Source organism: Acipenser ruthenus, chromosome 7 (genome assembly GCF_902713425.1).
Source record: "Acipenser ruthenus chromosome 7, fAciRut3.2 maternal haplotype, whole genome shotgun sequence".
Classification (NCBI taxonomy): Eukaryota; Metazoa; Chordata; class Actinopteri; order Acipenseriformes; family Acipenseridae; genus Acipenser; species Acipenser ruthenus.
In genome coordinates, this window is record NC_081195.1 from 38334935 (window position 1) to 38356356 (window position 21422).

The 21422-nt window shown below is 40.9% G+C and overlaps 2 protein-coding genes across 2 annotated transcripts in view; one reads left to right on the top strand and one right to left on the bottom strand.

The window, feature by feature from the left end:
• Window positions 1-6123, top strand: part of LOC117415581 (cytosolic carboxypeptidase 3-like) — a 51010-nt gene extending 44887 nt beyond the window's left edge. Inside the window, exons 17-20 of the mRNA XM_059026910.1 lie at window positions 3063-3135; window positions 3498-3536; window positions 4178-4375; window positions 5016-6123. Of these exons, the coding sequence (XP_058882893.1) occupies window positions 3063-3135; window positions 3498-3536; window positions 4178-4375; window positions 5016-5269 (564 nt within the window). The 3' untranslated portion in view covers window positions 5270-6123. The remainder of the gene's footprint in view (window positions 1-3062; window positions 3136-3497; window positions 3537-4177; window positions 4376-5015) is intronic.
• A 7925-nt stretch (window positions 6124-14048) lies between these two features.
• LOC117414560 (sodium- and chloride-dependent GABA transporter 2-like) overlaps window positions 14049-21422 on the bottom strand; it is a 55912-nt gene continuing 48538 nt past the window's right edge. The window contains exons 13-15 of the mRNA XM_034024327.3: window positions 18314-18414; window positions 17529-17699; window positions 14049-15204 (exon numbers count right to left, since the gene is read on the bottom strand). Coding sequence (XP_033880218.2) covers window positions 15040-15204; window positions 17529-17699; window positions 18314-18414 — 437 coding nt within the window. The 3' untranslated portion in view covers window positions 14049-15039. The remainder of the gene's footprint in view (window positions 15205-17528; window positions 17700-18313; window positions 18415-21422) is intronic.

Below are 21422 nucleotides of genomic sequence, written 5' to 3' on the forward strand. Positions count from 1 at the left end.
AGTCAAAATTTGAAATATTTGGCTGTAGCAGAAGGCAGTTTGTTCACTGAAGGGCTGGAGAGCGGTACACGAATGAGTGCCTGCAGGCAACAGTGAAGCATGGTGGAGGTTCCTTGCAAGTTTGGGGCTGCATTTCTGCAAATGGAGTTGGGGATTTGGTCAGAATTAATGGTCTCCTCAATGCTGAGAAGTACAGGCAGATACTTATCCATCATGCAATACCATCAGGGAGGCATCTGATTGGCCCCAAATTTATTCTGCAGCATGACAACGACCCCAAACATACAGCGAAAGTCATTAAGAACTATCTTCAGCGTAAAGAAGAACAAGGAGTCCTGGAAGTGATGGTATGGCCCCCACAGAGCCCTGATCTCAACATCATCGAGTCTGTCTGGGATTACATGAAGAGAGAGAAGCAACTGAGGCTGCCTAAATCCACAGAAGAACTGTGGTTAGTTCTCCAAGATGTTTGGGCCAACCTACCTGCCGAGTTCCTTCAAAAACTGTGTGCAAGTGTACCTAGAAGAATTGATGCTGTTTTGAAGGCAAAGGGTGGTCACACCAAATATTGATTTGATGTAGATTTTTCTTCTGTTCACTCACTTTGCGTTTTGTTAATTGATAAATATAAACTATTAACATGTCTATTTTTGAAAGCATTCTTACTTTATAGCATTTTTTCACACCTGCCTAAAACTTTTGCACAGTACTGTATGTATATATATATATATATATATATATATATATATATATATATACAGACGTGCTCAAATTTGTTGGTACCCTTACAGCTCATTGAAATAATGCTTCATTCCTCCTGAAAAGTGATGAAATTAAAAGCTATTTTATCATGTATACTTGCATGCCTTTGGTATGTCATAGAATAAAGCAAAGAAGCTGTGAAAAGAGATGAATTATTGCTTATTCTACAAAGATATTCTAAAATGGCCTGGACACATTTGTTGGTACCCCTTAGAAAAGATAATAAATAATTGGATTATAGTGATATCTCAAACTGATTAGTTTCTTTAATTAGTATCACACATGTCTCCAATCTTGTTATCTGTCATTCAGCCTATTTAAATGGAGAAAAGTAGTCACTGTGCTGTTTGGTATCATTGTGTGCACCACACTGAACATGGACCAGAGAAAGCAAAGGAGAGAGTTGTCTGAAGAGATCAGAAAGAAATTAATAGACAAGCATGGTAAAGGTAAAGGCTACAAGACCATCTCCAAGCAGGTTGATGTTCCTGTGACAACAGTTGCAAATATTATTAAGAAGTTTAAGGTCCGTGGAACTGTAGCCAACCTCGCTGGGCGCGGCCGCAAGAGGAAAATCGACCCCAGATTGAACAGAAGGATAGTGCGAATGGTAGAAAAAGAACCAAGGATAACTGCAAAGAGATACAAGCTGAACTCCAAGGTGAAGGTACGTCAGTTTCTAATCGCACCATCCGTCGCTTTTTGAACGAAAGTGGGCTCCATGGAAGAAGACCCAGGAGGACTCCACTTTTGAAAGAAAAACATAAGAAAGCCAGACTGGAATTTGCTAAAATGCATATTGACAAGCCACAATCCTTCTGGGAGAATGTCCTTTGGACAGATGAGTCAAAACTGGAGCTTTTTGGCAAGTCACATCAGCTCTATGTTCACAGACGAAAAAATGAAGCTTTCAAAGAAAAGAACACCATACCTACAGTGAAACATGGAGGAGGCTCGGTTATGTTTTGGGGCTGCTTTGCTGCGCCTGGCACAGGGTGCCTTGAATCTGTGCAGGGCACAATGAAATCTCAAGACTATCAAGGCATTCTGGAGCGAAAGTCAGAAAGCTCTGTCTCAGTCGCAGGTCATGGGTCCTCCAACAGGATAATGACCCAAAACACACAGCTAAAAGCACCCAAGAATGGATAAGAACAAAACATTGGACTATTCTGAAGTGGCCTTCTATGAGTCTTGATCTGAATCCTATCGAACATCTATGGAAAGAGCTGAAACTTGCAGTCTGGATAAGGCACCCATCAAACCTGAGACAGCTGGAGCAGTTTGCTCAGGAAGAGTGGGCCAAACTACCTGTTAACAGGTGCAGAAGTCTCATTGAGAGCTACAGAAAACATTTGATTGCAGTGATTGCCCCTAAAGGTTGTGCAACAAAATATTAGGTTAGCGGTCTCATCATTTTTGTCCATGCCATTTTCATTTGTTTTCTTATTTACAATATTATGTTGAATAAAAAATCAAAAGCAAAGTCTGATTTCTATTAAATATGGAATAAACAATGGTGGATGCCAATTACTTTTGTCAGTTTCAAGTTATTTCAGAGAAAATTGTGCATTCTTCGTTTTTTGTGGAGGGGTACCAACAAATTATGAGCATGTCTGTATATATGTATATATATATATATATATATATATATATATATATATATATATATATATATATATATATATATATATATAATAGATGGGCTTCAGTGAGTTACAGGAAAATAATTCCATCTAGGGTTTCTGTGACATCATAAATTACAAGACCGAAGGTCGAGTCATTTATAAACTGTCACAGAAACCCGAGATGGAATTGTTTTCCAGTAACTCACTGAAGAGGCCTGTATTATTCTTTTATAATAAATGGATACCCTTGTGAAGCTAATATTAAAGAAGACGAGGTTCAGCAGTACAGTTAGGTTTTTACAGTGTTTCCGTGCTGTACAGACGTTCTGCGTCGTTATCCGTTGGTGCTTCAGCTTTTTGGATGATTGCCTTTACCTTGTTTTAATTTCCTGTTCCTCTCCAGTTTCTCTGAGATACGAATGTACCAGCTTTCCATCATTTTTTTAAAACGTATTCTCATTTTGTTGATCATTAATGAACATTTCTGTACTGTGGGTGTTGTTGAGTGATTGAAAACAAGACATTTTGTGTTTTGAATTGAAAGTGATGGTCTCGAGGAGTCGAATGGGTCAAAGTTCAAGTATATATTCCTCTAGAAAAATTGGACTTGAGGCTCAGGATGCAAATATAGCCTTCATCCATATATATAAAATGTAATATTTCTCTACCCTGCAGACAAAGTACTTGGAGAATCTGATGGAAGCGTATATACGTAGTCAAATGATGGGACTCAATCATGCATCCAAAGGTAAGATTGTATACTGTTCTACCTACAATCTAAACCTGATCTAACATACTGTTTTGGCTTGACAGTAGTAATACTAACTACAGAATTAGTTACACATTAAGCTGTATAATCACACTTCAGTAGTCTATTATATACATGATGGCTTAATTTAATGTCATTGCTCTTTTAATAATAGAATGTTTCATGCTTGGCTGACAGGATTTTGATTGTTGTTCACATAAGAGAAACACACTGTAGGATACTTGTATGATCCTAATTTATAATGTATGCTCTGTTAAAAATACAATACTCTATTAACTATATTAAGTTTATTTTTCTAATGAAACTGAAACACCCCTTAACTGATTGATTTTTCTTTCCAGAGCAAGTGAAAGGGCACAGGTTACCTCGTCAGAGAGACAGTGAGTTACAGTGATGATAACTGAGTGCTGTAACAAGTATTCCCTGACCCTTGTTGATTAGGAATTGACACAGCAGGCCAATTTAGGTTTAAACAACCTTTTCATATTTAACACTACAGGCTAATTTGGAATAACCACAGTATATAAATGTTCATTATAAGACACATCCCTATCGAAACCTATTAGCAGTAATTAATAACGCTTTGCTTTGTCAGGCCCACAAGGTAGCCACCGAACACTTACAAAAATATTATAAGTCATTAAATCTAAATCGGTTCCAATGGGGATGTTAACTTATAATGAGCATGTATACAGAGGTATCCATGAACACATGAATATACAATAACATGTTATTGAGAGTTCTAGCACTGAATACATGTTTTGTATTCAAATTTGGTTTTACTGGATTGCATTGAAAAATCATCTGCATTTGTTCAAATCTTTATTAATGGAAAGTAATTCCCAGAATTCAGCTGTTTTTCTATGTTTAAAGATTTATTTCCAATGCATTGTACTTGTTACATAAATGGATAGTCCATGACGGTACATATTGTGCTGTGTATTTTCTTTACAGCTGCTTTACAACATATTTTATTATTGGTAAAGCGTGTTACAGTACAGTCTGTTTTCCAAATTCACAGGAAGTGACTGGATTCAGCCCTCTAGCTCCCTGGTCCCTCCCTTATCTCTCCCTTCCTTTCATGTTACACCTGTTGTAAAACCACCATTGCCACGAATGCACCCCCCACCCCGATCCAACGTAATTACTCAACCACAACTTCCAGGGATCAGTAGCTTAGCAGCGGGCGATAAGAGGATCTGCTCCAGAACCAACACATGTGAGTATAGCTGATCTTTTTGCTTCTTGGTATAAAATATATGTTTAAAGAGAAAGTAGCTTCAAATTGCATTTTAATTGTGCGTTTGTTTCTCCAATATATTTAGTTACTATCAATTTTCTCTGTAACTCTGACTGTACTTTGATATGATATTGTGTGTGTGAGATTATATATAGTATATACATACTGCAGTTTAAGCACTGCAGCACAGTTTTAGTAAACAAACAAAAAATACCAAAATACAAAACAAAAAACGGGCCAAAAGGTTTAAACAAACACAAAGTACAATAACACACAGTAATACACACCGTAATACACACAGGAACACAGGTTAAATCACACAAAACTCCTCTACCTAATGGGGCCCTGAGCTCTCCTTTTTAGGTGATGTGGCTGCTCCCTATTATCACCAGTTATAAAATTAAGGAGCAGCCGCATTCTCACATGTGTTTGGCAGGGACAGGAATTAACCCCATCCCTGCCAACCACCACCAAAACACTATTTACAGGCACGGCCCTGCCCTGCCACATATCCCCCCCCTTGTGCACAGCACACATGACCCCAACAACCACCTCCCCCCTCCCCTAAAACACAACCACCCTCCCTTAAGTCCAGTACTGTCCTTCTCCCGTCCTTGAGGGAGGGTTGGTCCACAGTCCGGTGCCTTCAAGACGGGACAGAGACCCAGCGACAGGGGGGCCAGGTTCAGTGGTTGGGGCGTCAGGAGCGCAGGCAGGCAATCAGTCGGCTGTAGCCCCAGGCAGAGGTGTGAGCCCAGGCGACTGTGCAGCGACGTCTGGGCAACCAGGGGGGAGCGGAGCAGGAGCCCAGACGACCAACTGTGCCTGGTGGTGTGTGATGGTCCACGTCCCATCTGTTATAAAAAAAAATAAAACTTTTAACCAGCTAATGTTTTTTAAAGGAATCATGAAATAAAGCGGGACTGTTTCTTATTAAGAACACAACGAAAACAATAATACTGTATACTGTATTTATTTAAATGCATATGAATTGTTTTAAATCAGCAATTGCACAAAGTACATAAATAACCAAAAAAATTACTTTACTTACCTGTGGGGTTGGAGGAGGCCGTGGGTGTACGCCAGGATAGGAAAAAAGAAAGACAAACAAACAAAAAGTTAAAGGCGATGCTGAATGCTCAGTGCGTGTTTCAATGTGAAGGTGCACATTCACAGAGAAATGCGTAGTTTGTTAGTCAGTAACCTAAATTGTCTATACAAGTAAAACTTAATTAAAATAGAGATTAAAAGCAAATACTTACCAGTTTGTTTGTTAATGGCGTTTGTTAGCATCAGTGTGGTGCACTGGCAGCGCCATGTTTGTGCGAGCTGAGCAGTACAATGAGGCGCCATGTTTGTGAGGGGCAGATCGTACCTCGATTTTAACGTGAAGCCTGCTTGCAACGCGCAAGCCAAATTGAACGTTACCGGTGTGTAACTGAAGGGTAGACCATGCCAGGATTAAAGTAAAGATTTATAAAAAAAATAAAATTGCACATTTATTAAAATAAATCTAGGTGGAATTTTAATATAAAACCTAGTGATCTTTGCTGTTTTACTGCCAAAAACAGTTTAATCATCCTGCACTTAAGTTTTTTTTTAAATTTTATTTCGTAAAAAGTTATTTATTTTTTTTTGAAAATGTGTTTCATTATGATTTTGTTCAGTTGATAGAATTTTAAAAAAATAAACGAAAAAACGAAAGTTTGCAAACAAAACCTCTGTTGTCTGTGTGCTTCCCTGCAATACCATCTTTGGCCACTTGGCACATCCTAACATGGCACAGAACCTGGGAGTCAAGCACAGCGACTATACGTCCAGACATGCAGCTTGGGTGTCTGGGAGCTCAGGTCGAGGGATCCAACCCCCAGGCGCTGGGCTGTGGCACAGGGGTGGTGGTCGGGGCTGTGCTGGAGGTGGTCTCCTCACCTCCATCCTGCCTTCTTTGTAGTCAGAAGCTCCCTTTTCTTGGGCTCTGGCAACAGGTAATCCAGCAGCGAAACTGCTGCTTGTGCAAATAATACCCTGGGCAATGACGTGCAGGCATCCCAGGGCGAGGCAGAGCTGGCGAACCCAGGTGACGGCGAGTAGGCGACGGCGAGCAGGTGACCCCAGGCAAAGCAGAGCTGGCAACAACCCCAGATGAAGAAGGACAGGCAGCAACCCCAGGCGAAGCAGCGCAGGCAGCAACCCCAGGCGATGCGGCGCAGGCAGCAACCCCAGGCGATACGGCGCAGGCAGCAACCCCAGGCGATGCGGCGCAGGCAGCAACCCCAGGCGAAGCAGCGCAGGCAGCAACCCCAGGCGATGCGGCGCAGGCAGCAACCCCAGGCGATATGGCGCAGGCAGCAACCCCAGGCGATACAGCGCAGGCAGCAATCCCTGAGCGGAGCGGCAGGCGTGGCAGCGTCCCCGGACGGAGTGGCTGGGGCATACCCCAGTGGTGCGGCTTCGGCATCCCCAGGCGATGGCGAGGTGGCATCCCCAGGCGATGGCGAGCAGGCAGCCCCAGGCGATGGCAAGGAGGCAGCCGCAGGCGGCGCAGGCTCTGCAACCTAGGTGGTGCAGGAGCGGTCCCTCGGGAGACAGATGCAGCTCTCCCTCGGTCACTGGAGACTGGTGCTTTCCCTTCTTAGGCTGTGAAAGCTCAGCCTCCCCACTCTTGTGCTGTGGATGCACCGACTCCCCCCTCTTGGGCGTTGGACGCTCGGGCTCCCCTCTCTTGGGCGATGGACATGATGGTGTCTGCTGTCCTAGCAGCCAAAACCATTCAGGTACACCTGACACCGTCCCCTTTGAATAGGCCTCCCAGTAGCATGGGTCTTCGTAGGGGCAGTCCTCCCAGTCATGCCCTAACTCTCTGCACATGACACAAAGGGGAGCCCCTTCAGACCACCACTGCGCCTGTTCTGCCTCCCAGTCTGGGGGTCCCAGTCGGGTTGGAGCACGTGAATACCACACACACACACATATATATATACATACAGTGCCTCTAGAAAGTCTACACCCCCTTTCAAAATGTTCACCTTTTGTTGCCTTATAGCCTGGAATTAAAATGCATTAAAATTGGGTTTTTTTTTTCATTTATCTACACATCCTACCCCACAACTTCCAAGTGAAAAAAATATTCTAGAAATCTGTAGAAAATTAATTAAACATAAAAACTGAAATAGCTTGGTTGATAAGTGTCCACCCCCCTTGTAATAGCAATCCTAAATTAGCTCAGGTGTAACCAATCGCATTCAAAATCACACACCAAGTTAAGTGGCCTCCACCTGTGTTAAATTTTAGTGATTCACATGATTTCATGATAAATTTAGCAGTTCCTGTTCCTGTTCCTCTGCTGGGTAGTGCATTTCAAAGCAAAGACTCAACCATGAGCACCAAGGTGCTTTCAAAAGAACTCCGGGATAAAGTTGGTGAAAGACACAGATCAGGGGATGGGTATAAAAAAATATCAAAGGCCTTGAATATCCCTTGGAGCACTGTCAAGACGATTATTAAGAAGTGGAAGGTGGGGGCTCCCGAGTGGCGCATCCAGTAAAGGCGCTCTGCGCGGAGTGCAGGATGTGCCCTATAGCCTGGAGATCGCAGGTTCGAATCCAGGCTATGTCACAGCTGATCGTGACCGGGAGTTCCTAGGGGGCGGCGCACAATTGGCTGAGCGCTGCCCGGGTAGGGAGGGCTTAGGTTGGCAGGGGAATCCACGGCTCACCGCGCATCAGCGACCCCTGTGGCCGATAGGGCGCCTGTGGCTCTGCAGCGGAGCCGCCAGATCTGTGTTGTCCTCCGGCACTATAGGTCTGGTGGCATTGCTGTGGATCTGCAGTGCGAAAAATGACGGCTTGGCAGGAGCACGTTTCGGAGGACGCGTATTCCATCCTCCGTTTCCTGAGTCGGCGGGGGGGTTGCGAGCGGTGAGTCGGGGATACAGATATTAATTGGGCATGCTAAATTGGGGTGAAAACCGGGGTAAAATAATTGGCGACGACTAAATTTAAAAAAAAAAAAAAAGAAGTGGAAGGTGTATGGCACCACCAAGACCCTGCCTAGATCAGGCCGTCCCTCCAAACTGGATGACCGAGCAAGAAGGAGACAAATCTGGCCTGTATGGTAGGGTGGCAAGAAGGAAGCCATTACTCAAGAAAGCCCACCTTGAATCCCGTTTTGAAGTATGCAAAAAAACACTCAGGAGATTCTGTAGCCATGTGGCAAAAAGTTTTGTGGTCTGACGAAACTAAAATGGAACTTTTTGGCCTAAATGCAAAGCGTTATGTTTGGCGCAAACCCAACACAGCGCATCACCCAAAGAACACCATCCCTACTGTGAAGCATGGTGGTGGCAGCATCATATTATGGGGATGTTTCTCATCGGCAGGGACTGGGGCACTTGTCAGGATAGAAGGGAAAATTAATGGAGCAAAGTACAGAGAAGTCCTTGAGGAAAACCTGCTGCCCCCTGCAAGAAAGCTGAAACTGGGATGGAAGTTCACCTTTTAGCATAACAACGACCCAAAGCACACAGCCAAAGCTACACTGGAGTGGCTAAGGAACAAAAAAGGTAAATGTCTGCTAAGAAATAAATAATAATAATAATAATAAATGTCCTTGAGTGGCCCAGTCAGAGCCCCGACCTAAATCCAATCGAAAATTTGTGGCATGACTTGAAGATTGCTGTCCATCAACGCTCCGGAAGGAACTTGACAGAGCTTGAACAGTTTTGTAAAGAAGAATGGTCAAATATTGCCAAATCTAGGTGTGCAAAGTTGGTAGAGACTTATCCCAACAGACTCACAGCTGTAATTGCTGCCGAAGGTGCTTCCACCAAGTATTTTTTTTTTTTTTTTTAATTTAGTCGTCGCCAATTATTTTACCCCGGTTTTCAACCCAATTTAGCATGCCCAATTATTATCTGTATCCCCGGCTCACCGCTCGCAACCCCCCCGCCGACTCGGGAAACGGAAGCTGGAATACGCGTCCTCCGAAACGTGCTCCTGCCAAGCCGTCATTTTTCGCACTGCAGGTCCACAGCAATGCCACCAGACCTATAGTGCCGGAGGACAACACAGATCTGGCGGCTCCGCTGCAGAGCCACAGGCGCCCTATCGGCCACAGGGGTCGCTGATGCGCGGTGAGCCGTGGATTCCCCTGCGGACCTAAGCCCTCCCTACCCGGGCAGCGCTCAGCCAATTGTGCGCCGCCCCCTAGGAACTCCCGGTCACGGTCAGCTGTGACATAGCCTGGATTTGAACCTGCGATCTCCAGGCTATAGGGCACATCCTGCACTCCGCGCGGAGCGCCTTTACTGGATGCGCCACTCGGGAGCCCTCCACCAAGTATTAACTCAGGAGGGTGGTGACTTATCCAATTAGTTTCAGTTTTGTATTTAATAAATACAGTGCTTTGCGAAAGTATTCGGCCCCCTTGAACTTTGCGACCTTTTGCCACATTTCAAGCTTCAAACATAAAGATATGAAACTGTAATTTTTTGTGAAGAATCAACAACAAGTGGGACACAATCATGAAGTGGAACGAAATTTATTGGATATTCCAAACTTTTTTAACAAATAAAAAACTGAAAAATTGGGCGTGCAAAATTATTCAGCCCCTTTACTTTCAGTGCAGCAAACTCTCTCCAGAAGTTCAGTGAGGATCTCTGAATGATCCAATGTTGACCTAAATGACTAATGATGATAAATAGAATCCACCTGTGTGTAATCAAGTCTCTGTATAAATGCACCTGCACTGTGATAGTCTCAGAGGTCCGTTTAAAGCGCAGAGAGCATCATGAAGAACAGGGAACACACCAGGCAGGTCCGAGATACTGTTGTGGAGAAGTTTAAAGCCGGATTTGGATACAAAAAGATTTCCCAAGCTTTAAACATCCCAAGGAGCACTGTGCAAGCGATAATATTGAAATGGAAGGAGTATCAGACCACTGCAAATCTACCAAGACCTGGCCGTCCCTCTAAACTTTCAGCTCATACAAGGAGAAGACTGATCAGAGATGCAGCCAAGAGGCCCATGATCACTCTGGATGAACTGCAGAGATCTACAGCTGAGGTGGGAGACTCTGTCCATAGGACAACAATCAGTCGTATACTGCACAAATCTGGCCTTTATGGAAGAGTGGCAAGAAGAAAGCCATTTCTTAAAGATATCCATAAAAAGTGTCGTTTACAGTTTGCCACAAGCCACCTGGGAGACACACCAAACATGTGGAAGAAGGTGCTCTGGTCAGATGAAACCAAAATCGAACTTTTTGGCAACAATGCAAAACGTTATGTTTGGCGTAAAAGCAACACAGCTCATCACCCTGAACACACCATCCCCACTGTCAAACATGGTGGTGGCAGCATCATGGTTTGGGCCTGCTTTTCTTCAGCAGGGACAGGGAAGATGGTTAAAATTGATGGGAAGATGGATGGAGCCAAATACAGGACCATTCTGGAAGAAAACCTGATGGAGTCTGCAAAAGACCTGAGACTGGGACGGAGATTTGTCTTCCAACAAGACAATGATCCAAAACATAAAGCAAAATCTACAATGGAATGGTTCACAAATAAACATATCCAGGTGTTAGAATGGCCAAGTCAAAGTCCAGACCTGAATCCAATCGAGAATCTGTGGAAAGAACTGAAAACTGCTGTTCACAAATGCTCTCCATCCAACCTCACTGAGCTCGAGCTGTTTTGCAAGGAGGAATGGGCAAAAATTTCAGTCTCTCGATGTGCAAAACTGATAGAGACATACCCCAAGCGACTTACAGCTGTAATCGCAGCAAAAGGTGGCGCTACAAAGTATTAACTTAAGGGGGCTGAATAATTTTGCACGCCCAATTTTTCAGTTTTTTATTTGTTAAAAAAGTTTGAAATATCCAATAAATTTCGTTCCACTTCATGATTGTGTCCCACTTGTTGTTGATTCTTCACAAAAAATTACAGTTTCATATCTTTATGTTTGAAGCCTGAAATGTGGCAAAAGGTCGCAAAGTTCAAGGGGGCCGAATACTTTCGCAAGGCACTGTAACTTTTTTCCCCTTAACAGTGTGGAGTATGGTGTGTAGATAAGTGGAAAAAACTCCTAATTTAAATGCATGAAACTCTGAGGCACTGACACAACAAAATGTGAAAGAAGTTCAAGGTGGTGTAGACTTTCTATAGGCACTGCATGTATTTTAAGTATTTTATAATTCATTTGTATTTCTAGTGATTCTCCTTAGATATACAGCTGCTATTTTTGAATCTCTCTCGCTCTCTTTCATTTAAGGCAGATACAGTTGTCTCTAAAATGTATCTTTGTCTGTAGTGTAGTGAAGTGGAGCTCAGCCAGATGTCTTCAGGATCTTAGGAAGGAATTTCCACAAATTGAAGCAGAAAAGCAGGAAGAGAGACATTAGTGATTGTAGCTACAATAACATATTCTATAAATTAAACTGTGGTTTAGTTTCAGTAAACACAAGACAGCAATAGTCAGCTATTTGTTGGGTCACAAGGTTTAGTTAGTTTTGTATTTATTTATTTTATTTTTTATCAGGATTGCCTATTAGATTGAAATATTATCTTGGATTGAAAGAAATAGAATCCAATTCGGTTGAGACTGTCAGACTGTAACGTTGTACTAGGGCTCTGATACTTTCTTGATACTGTAGGCCACTTTTAATATGTACATAATAAAATATTTGAAGTATTTACATGTTTCCCCTTGGTCACGTACTAAGATGACTTGCAATGAAATGTAATTTTTTTTTTACAATGTCTTCTTTCCCCTACTCCCAAACCCTGCCCTATTTTCATAATTGTACTTCCTGAAAGGAACTATCACTTCTCCTGTGTACAAAGTTGATCAATTACCAGGAAGTTACTACCGACAAGCTAATATATTTGTACATTTTTATAAATGGTCACAAAGATGTTTTAGGTAAATCTTAGAACCTGCATTTTCAACAAAAAGCTGATATATCATAAGAACATAAGAAAATGTACGACGAGAGGAGGTCATTCAGCCCATCTATGCTCGTATGGTTCAGTAGCTGATTAATCTAAAAACTTTGTGAATCTGGGTCTTAAAGGATCCCAGTGATTTATCAACAACATTCCTAGGTAATTAGTATCCCCTTCCATACCCACACCACTCTCTGTGTTTGGAAGTGCCTCCTACCATCTGTCCTAAGTTTTCACTTTGTACTATGGTCCTGGTTTCTGTACTGTGAATGTAGCTCATGGTGGCCTACAGCTGATATTAGCAGATTTCTTCCAGCCATTCATTAAACGCCAATTCTGGGAAAGGACCTGCTGTTACTGAGCATGTGCTACAGCTATCCAATGGCAGCACTTCTCATGAGCAGATTAGACAGCTGTCCAATGGCAGCACTCCTCATGAGCAGATTGGACAGCTATCCAATGGTAGCGCTCCTCATGAGCAGATTGGACAGCTATCCAATGGCAGCGCTCATTATGAGCAGATTGGACAGCTATCCAATGGCAGCGCTCCTCATGAGCCAATTGGACAGCTATCCAATGGCAGCGCTCCTAATGAGCAGATTGGACAATGCTTGTTGATTGGCTGTGTTGCAGAAACCCTGGATCAAGCAGGACTCAAGGCAAAGCAAAGCTTGCTAGCTCTCTACATGGGGGTAAGTGTTTCTATGGATGTATCTGTCTTGAAGTCTGTTACTGCTTCACTTCCTTGGTCATTTCACCCCAGCAGTATCTTCTGGGTCAAAGCATGTTACTTGCTGAAAGCATGTCAATAGGGGATGCAGCTGATTGGTTGTTGGCAGGAAACAAGGGGCAAAGGGGTGGAGGACAGTTTCACCCTTCAGGTAAAAAGACCTAGACGTGCAAGACAGTCTAAAAGCATGACTTGTAAACAGACATTTCTTTAGCCTAGAGTAGTACCATGTCTTAAAATGAAAATACTTATTTGCTAAAACTCGTGTTCCCTTTCAATTTGAAAATGATCACCAACCAACACTTTTGGAATATGCCTGCCTTTGATAAGAACATAAGAAAGTTTACAAACGAGAGGAGGCCATCTCGCCCATCTTGCTCGTTTGGTTGTTAGTAGCTTATTGATCCCAAAATCTCATCAAGCAGCTTCTTGAAGGATCCCAGGGTGTCAGCATCAACAACACTACTGGGGAAGTTGGTTCCAGACCCTCACAATTCTCTGTTGTGTGGTCATTTACATGTAAAGCGGCGATGCGTGTGCACGTTTCAGAGAACAGCTCGAGAGGATCAGGTTTGTGGCCGAAAATAATGGCCACAGAGAGGGATAGGGCAAATCTCATTTACTCATGAGCATGACGGGAAACACAAGACATCCACGCCCATTTTCACATGGAAACCTGCATTTCACGTGAAAACCAATCCAGACAGCCTTGGGAGCATATGTGGAAGGTGTCTGGCACAGATTTCTATAATCCTACGTCTTTGCCGGTTTTCAGCCATAGCGATCTGCAATAACTGGGTTCAACTGTTTCATCATTTGCCTCTGGGTTAATTATTTTCTTCAATTAATAAGTCGTGTGAGAAATTAGTTGAAATATTATTCCCTACTAACGATATGCCACCCCACCAATGGACATTTGAAAAACAATTTGGGCAAGAGTAGTGAAACACATTATTAAACAACCAGGCACAAGGCATTTACAAATCACAGCTTTATTACATGAGCTTAACACTGTGCTTTAAAGTTTCACTCAAACAAGATGTCACCTGACAACCATGGATTTCCATGTGAGATTCTCGTGTACCCTGTTCTCTGCATGGAAACCACATTTCCCTGAGCTGTCTGCAAAAACAGCAAGAGTACTCTATGCATGGCTAATTTGCGTATCGACCTCCTCCTTTCCCCTTCATTTGCATGATGTCAGGTGAAAAGAGGGTCTTCGAGTAAAATAAACTGAGCCAATGGAAACCTAAAAGGTATATGGTCATTTTTTAATTTGGCTTGAGAACAATGTCTCGAGAAAAATTGGAACACAAATGGAAACTGCCCCTATGTGTTTAGCTAAATCAGAACTTTTTGTGGTAAATCTAGGAAAAAAAATATGCGATTTACATGAAATCAGGAAAACAACCACTTGTTCAAATATAAAGTTAAGTTGTAACGTTTTAATATGTGTGTCAGCTGAGGGGACCGCAACAAAATGTATGCTAAGTAAGGGGGACGGCGTATCAAACGTCTGAGCACCACTGCTTTACAATACAGCAGTTGTAATATACAAGTATAAACAGTACTAAAATATAAGTTATTAATATATAAAATAATGTAAGGCCCCCTGATTTTTTTAGGCTTTACTAACGGAACTAGATTGTACCATACATATGCAGTATTTGGGATAGCACAGGCCTTTTTATATTAATTATAGGACAGTCCAAGTAAATGTGAAAGAATACAAAAGTCTTTCTTTAAAACTATTTTGAAAATAAAAAATTGTAAAATTCATTTGATGAACACAGTTAAAAGATCCAAATAATGGGCACCCAACGACATCAAACGTGCTTCTGAGAAGTTATATGCTACACATCCCGTATCACAGATGCAATATGATTCTTCTTTGCTTTTTGGCCGTCACATCTGAGATATAAAGTGGAACAGATCAGTTCCTGTTCCTGTTCTTAGCGGCTCCAGAGGTTCTAACAGTTGGTCTCCTTGTCGGTCACCAGGACAAAGCCCTCCCTGTTGGGATCCCCGTCCTGCTGGTGTAAGCTATTATCAGAAGCGAAGATGGCCAAGAGCTTCTCCTGCTCTTTCTTGGTCTTGGGTAGATCCTCAGAAGGTCTTATCAGACGGCCGATGCGCTGTGATAAATGCACAATATCTGCTGTTAACACAATGTGATCTTACAGTGGTGCTGTCATGATACTGTATTTACTGGGTAACAGTAGTCAATGCTGGGGAGTCATGAATTACATGTAATGCATTACTCTAATACAATTAAATTTTTCAGTAACTTTTCAGACAAGTAACGACATGGATTACATGTTATGTGAAAAAATAATGTAGTTCCTTTTTGTTAAATTTGAAAAAAGGACTACGGCTAATCAATGTGAAATCATGTTACATGAATGCTCTTTTCATATCATCTTGCTGGAAAATGACATCAGAGGAGCGTACGTGTGGATTCTGAGTGCTGGATCTTCAAAGAATATTTCAAGCTGCAGTCTGACCAAAAAATAAAAAGCCTCTGTAATATATAAACTGTGCCTGAGAAGTAACTATTCTATGTAACTGCTACTAGTTACATTTTTATGTAAGGAGCCTTGGTAACCATCAATCAGTCTCTTTCCAAAGATGTTCAGTTGTGTGTAGTTCCTTTATTCATATAGACCAGTGGTCCTCAAAGTGGTGCCAGGCCATTGTGCCCGCGGCAGCTGTTCTCTGCAATATGATTAACCAATTGAATATCTGCATTTTCTCTGCGGTAGCCCAATCATAATTAGCTGGGTGGGACATAAACTGTGTCTGTTTCAGTTGCAGGTACTAATAGTAAGTTTAACCAATAGGAGAGTTTTACGCAGCTGTCCAATCATAAGCAGCAGAGGCCGTTCACGGCATTCCACATGAAAACTGAAGATGAGTGAGTAGCCAATGGGAAAGTGAAAGATCTGACAGCTGTCCAATCATTTGTGAGCAGGGTGTTAATATGCTGGGTAAGCACTGAATTTTGCCGACTGTTATGGAGAAAAATAATACATTTCAGTATTTAGAATTTAATTCTCTCTCTATATATTTTTGAATTTCACCAGACAAGGAAAACACCGCAGCAGATTTAGTTACGAATCCACTTTCTCTGAATAATTGTATTAGAGATGAGCAATCTTTAAAACAGAGTAGTGTTGTCAAATTTGCCAAATTGAAACAAAGTGAGACGCTATCTATCCTCTTTTATTTGAGTTTATCATGGTTATCTGTGTACACATGCTATTTAAAAATACTTGCATTACGTATTTTATAAAAATTCTTTAAAGAATAAGCGCAGCACGTCTGAGACTTGGCCTTATCTGAGAGTGAGCCAAGAATAACTCCCACTGAAACCCTTCTCGCAACATATACAGTGTGTGTATGTTTTTTATATATATATATATATATATATATATATATATATATATATATATATATATATATATATATATATATAATTATATATACACACACACACATACACACACTGTATATGTCGCGGGAAGGCAGTGTTTAAGAGAGGAACCTAGGACATATGGTCAGTGTGCCCGCAAACAGCCAAGTAAGATCAATTTATGCCCGTGCCCAAATTACTTTGAGAACCACTGATATAGACAGTACTTATATTGTTCATACACAGTTCAACCTGAAATAACCTGTCGCCATAGGAACTGAATATGTGTGTCTGATTCATACATTTGGAAGCAAACACTTAATATTACATGGCACGAATCGCCATGTAATAACATTCTAGTAACTTAGTAATTACCAATGCTTCATACGCTTACATGGTAACCGTGTAATAATAACAAGTTATTTTTTACCAGCTGTACTTACTTGGTAACACCATGGTACAGGCCTTTTCCATGAAGCAACACACCATGTAAGAGCAGGTAATTAGCGTATTAACATGGTTATGTACGTGCCAACAATTCATATTTGAGAACAGGTGCATCAGATGGGTGTTGTATGTAAAAGCATTATGTCCCTGGTTTGTGCCTTAAAAAACCAAAACTGTTTGCAGAAGCCAAAATAAGAATGTATATTAAAGATGCAATAATGCAAGAATATAACTGTGGTACTGGACTGTAATATTTATGGAAATATGAAATAACCTTTTTTTTAAATTTTATTTTAAGTATAACAAGTGAGTTTCAATGGATTAAACAATGTTTTGTGATTGAAACTACTAGACTATAGTGAAAAAAACCAACAAACACTTATCACCCCATCAACTCTTGTATCTTATGAAACAACATTTGGATAAAAGGTCCCCTTTTACAATATTGTATTTACTTATGGGGGACTGTAAACAAAACTGCTTTCTTGTAAGATAAATGAAAAGGAAGGCAATATGACTGAGTAATATTCTTATTACAGACCACGACTGCGGGTGACTAGCTTTGAGTGACTTTTGTAATGGTTTTAAGACAATCCACACCTCTCTCAGGGTGCCCTTGCTGGTAGCGATCTTGTATATGATCCAGAGGGGGATGCACACCATGGAGGAGAGGGCAAGGAGCCAGCCCAGCGCGTAACCCCACCAGGGGTACACGTAACTCTTGTTGTACTTAAGCGGAGTGTACTTGATGAGGGAGAAGGCAAAGGTTCCCTGTGAAGAGAGAATTGTACAGGAGGGGACTACATCAGGAAGATGAATACCATATTGAAAATTAGAACTATATACAGTTTAACATGTGTTTCACTGTTTTGTTTTTCATAATTAAAATGGGTTTAAGTAATTGTAGCTAACAAAATAATTTCCATTAAGGTCTCAAATGTGTATCTGAAAGAAAAACGTTATAGCACACGTATTTTCATGTTATGCCTTATTTTTCAGGTTATCTATTTGCACTTGCAATTCCTGAGTCATTTCAACTCAGCAGTGTCTTCTGGGTCAGTCATGTTACTGGCTGAAAGCATGTCTGTTTATAGAGTTAGCACCTGGTTGGTTAATTACAGAAAGAAGCCATTGAAGGGTTGGAGACAGTTTCACCCTCCAGGTGAAATAACCAAGCGAGTGCAACACGGAATGCATGGCTTGTAAACAGAGATTTCTTTGACCAAGTGTAGTACCATATAAAAATGTTATAGTTTACTATAATGTCATTTTTTTCAAAACGGTACATTTGCCATATTGAGCCATTTGATAGAAAAAAATGTGAACTTCTAATAGTGGCCTGAGAATATGATATGCATCTAAAAAACAATGCACTAAAAACGTACCGCACAGACTGCAGGAGTGAAGAACATCCAGCAGTACTTGACGAGAGGTCCAGGTCTGTAACCAATCATGTCTTCAATGTTGTCATAGAAGCGATCCGCACCTACAAGAGAGACACAGGGAATTATGGACAGCAAATTGTGAACTTCTATCAGGATTACTAAAACATCAACTGAAAAACGTGACCTGTTAATGAACTTCATAATCTGAACTAGATGTTTCTGAACTGGTAAACATGAATCGTACTAGAAATATACCAATGTTTGCATTTACTTTACCGGAAGAACCATTAATTACGTTACATTTTAGTACAAACATTGGACTATTTCCCTTTTGGGTCAATGTAGCCCTTGACAGTGATACTATATGCCTAACTTCAGGATAAGTAAACCTTTATCTAGCATGTTAAACATACATTATGTTTCCTGACACTCATTTGTAACATTTAGGCTCAAACATTTTATAATTGACTTTTAAGTAAATGCTATGTCTGTAAATAAATACATGAGCGACTAGAATTATTCCGGGTTTAAAAGGCATGTCATATGCAGACAGGAGGCACGTTTTTACACAGAGAATTGTGAGGGTCTGGAACCAAATCCCCTGTAATGTTGTTGAAGCTGACACCCTGGGATCCTTCAAGAAGCTGCCTGATGAGATTCTGGGATCAATAAGCTACTAACAGCCAAACGAGCAAAATGGGCTGAATGGCCTCCTCTCATTTGTAAACTTTCTTATATTCATATGAATAGCTGGTTTTACAGACACCAATTAGCACAGACTACCAAATGTTACTTTAGGTAACACAATCTGAAACATTAAACTTTAACTCATTAGTCTAGTGTTGTTTTTTTAAAACATAAGAACATTTACCAACGAGCAGCCATTCAGCTCATCAAATTCTCAAATTCCTAGTAGCCGATTAAGCCTTAATCTTTGTCAAGCTGGGAGTAGCAAACTATGGAGCCTACAGTATACAGAGTTACCTAGCTAGCCTGCCCCAATTCCTAAGAGACAAAAATGTGGTGAAATCATTGTCACCAATTCTTTGTTGCTTCTTTTGAAAAACCTGGACCGTAAAGGCCCATATAATGAAAGCTGTTTTGCACTTCCAGTTAGCTACATGGTCTCAAATGTGTAGTTTTGAAAGAAACGCATGTTGTGGCAAACATTTAAAAAAAATGATCTCTGGTATATATAACAATACATGTTTTATACAGATGTGTTTCATTCAAAAACTTACATTTGAGACCGATATAATGAATGCAAGTACACATCATTGTTTTGTTAGCTACAACCACTTTAACAGTGAGCTGAAGTTGGTCATTCCAGTAGCCATTCCAAACAGGTCCTTCTTGTCTCCTTGCTAATTTTAAATCAGGGACCGTGGATACTGTTCTGGAATCCCTCTCATACAAAACTTCCACTTGGTCGTTCATATTTCTTCCATTAACAGTTTTAGAAATACACATTTCTGAAAGTAGCTAAGATTAACAGATTCTGTGAACCAATTACTACAGATACCACAAAAACCTTAACCCTTTGCAGTCCATTTATTAAGTGCGTGTCAGGCGCGTCAGGTCCAATTTATTTTCACACGCGCTGTTAATTTTAGACGCGCTGTTTAAAAGTTTTTTTTTTCTACAGTCAAATGGGTTTAAAAGGCCCTGCATATCAACAAAGCACTCACTAGGCATCTCCAGCCCCGCCCCACCCTTTCGTTCACTATAGCTTTCACATATGCTAAGAAATAAATAATAATAATAATAATAATAAATAATAATAATAATAATAGTAATAGTCGTACATGCCGATCAATCATCTCCTGATCACTCGTTTTATTACCAAACGCCTCAATAATGCAATCCAAGTCATTATTTAATTACTATAACATCTCAAAAAAGCTCTGCAAATGTCTGTCATATTCTCTGAGCACTGATGCAATAGCAGCCAGCTTGTTTCCTTATGGCCGCCGTTATCTGATGCCAGGGGCAAGTATGACTATTCATGAGATACGGCCTTTTTTTTTTTTCGTCTCGTCTCGGCTCCTGTCGCTCCCACTCGGCCATTGAATGGTTTTCTCAGCTTTTTCCGGAGAGAAAACGTCTAGAAACCCGTTTTTTTCAACTTTTTGATGATGTCGGACAGGGTCCGACATTGGACCGGATAGGAATAATTGCAATGTCGGACCAGGTCCGACATAGAACCGCAAAGGGTTAAAAGAATGAGCGAAGAGATGATTGAATCAGCTAAGGTCAGGAAACACGATGGTTGAGGGCATTCCAGGCATTTTTTTTAGATTTTGCTTCACTTCTTTCTGTTTGTTTTTTGTCTGACTTATGCATTACACATAATGGAAGAAAGTGTCATTTTCTCAGATCAAAAAATTGAAATGAACAACTTTTTACGCAAGGGGAGTTCACTCAATCTTTCTTAAAGTAATTGCAGCTGACTTGTCTTTTCATTTTAAACATGGAATCTGGTACTACTCCAGGTGAAAGAAAGCTCTGTTTGCAGCCATGCTTTTAGATGTTTTGCACTTCCAGTCATTTCGCTAGGACAGTGAAATTGTCCCGACCCCTGCACCAGCTTCTTTCATGTCAATCATTAAACAGCTGCTTCCCATATTGACATCATTTCAGCCAGTAAATGTGATCCAAAAGACACTGCTGGGGTGAAATGTCTAAAGTAGTAAAACTGTAACAGACTTCCTGGAACAAGGTAAGCAAACTTTTTTTTTAACCTAGCACAGTATCAGATGTCTATTTTAAAATTAAATACAAGTTTGCTATGATGTAAAAAAACTAAACTAAAAAACTGCACTTGAGACCTATTTAGCTAATGGATTTATGGAATCATTTTGTACGCTAAAATTACTTAGTGTTCTTTCTAAATTCTGTAAGAGGTAGTTTCTATATATATATATATATATATATATATATATATATATATATATTTAATCCTGTACAATTTTTTAAAAATATTTTTCAAATCACAGTTTTGCACATGGAAGAGTAAAACAACGTCCCAGATTCCTATTCATTTTGTGGTCGGATAAGGAGTGCCACAATGTTCAAAAACATCACTTGTGTCAATTTTTATACAATGATA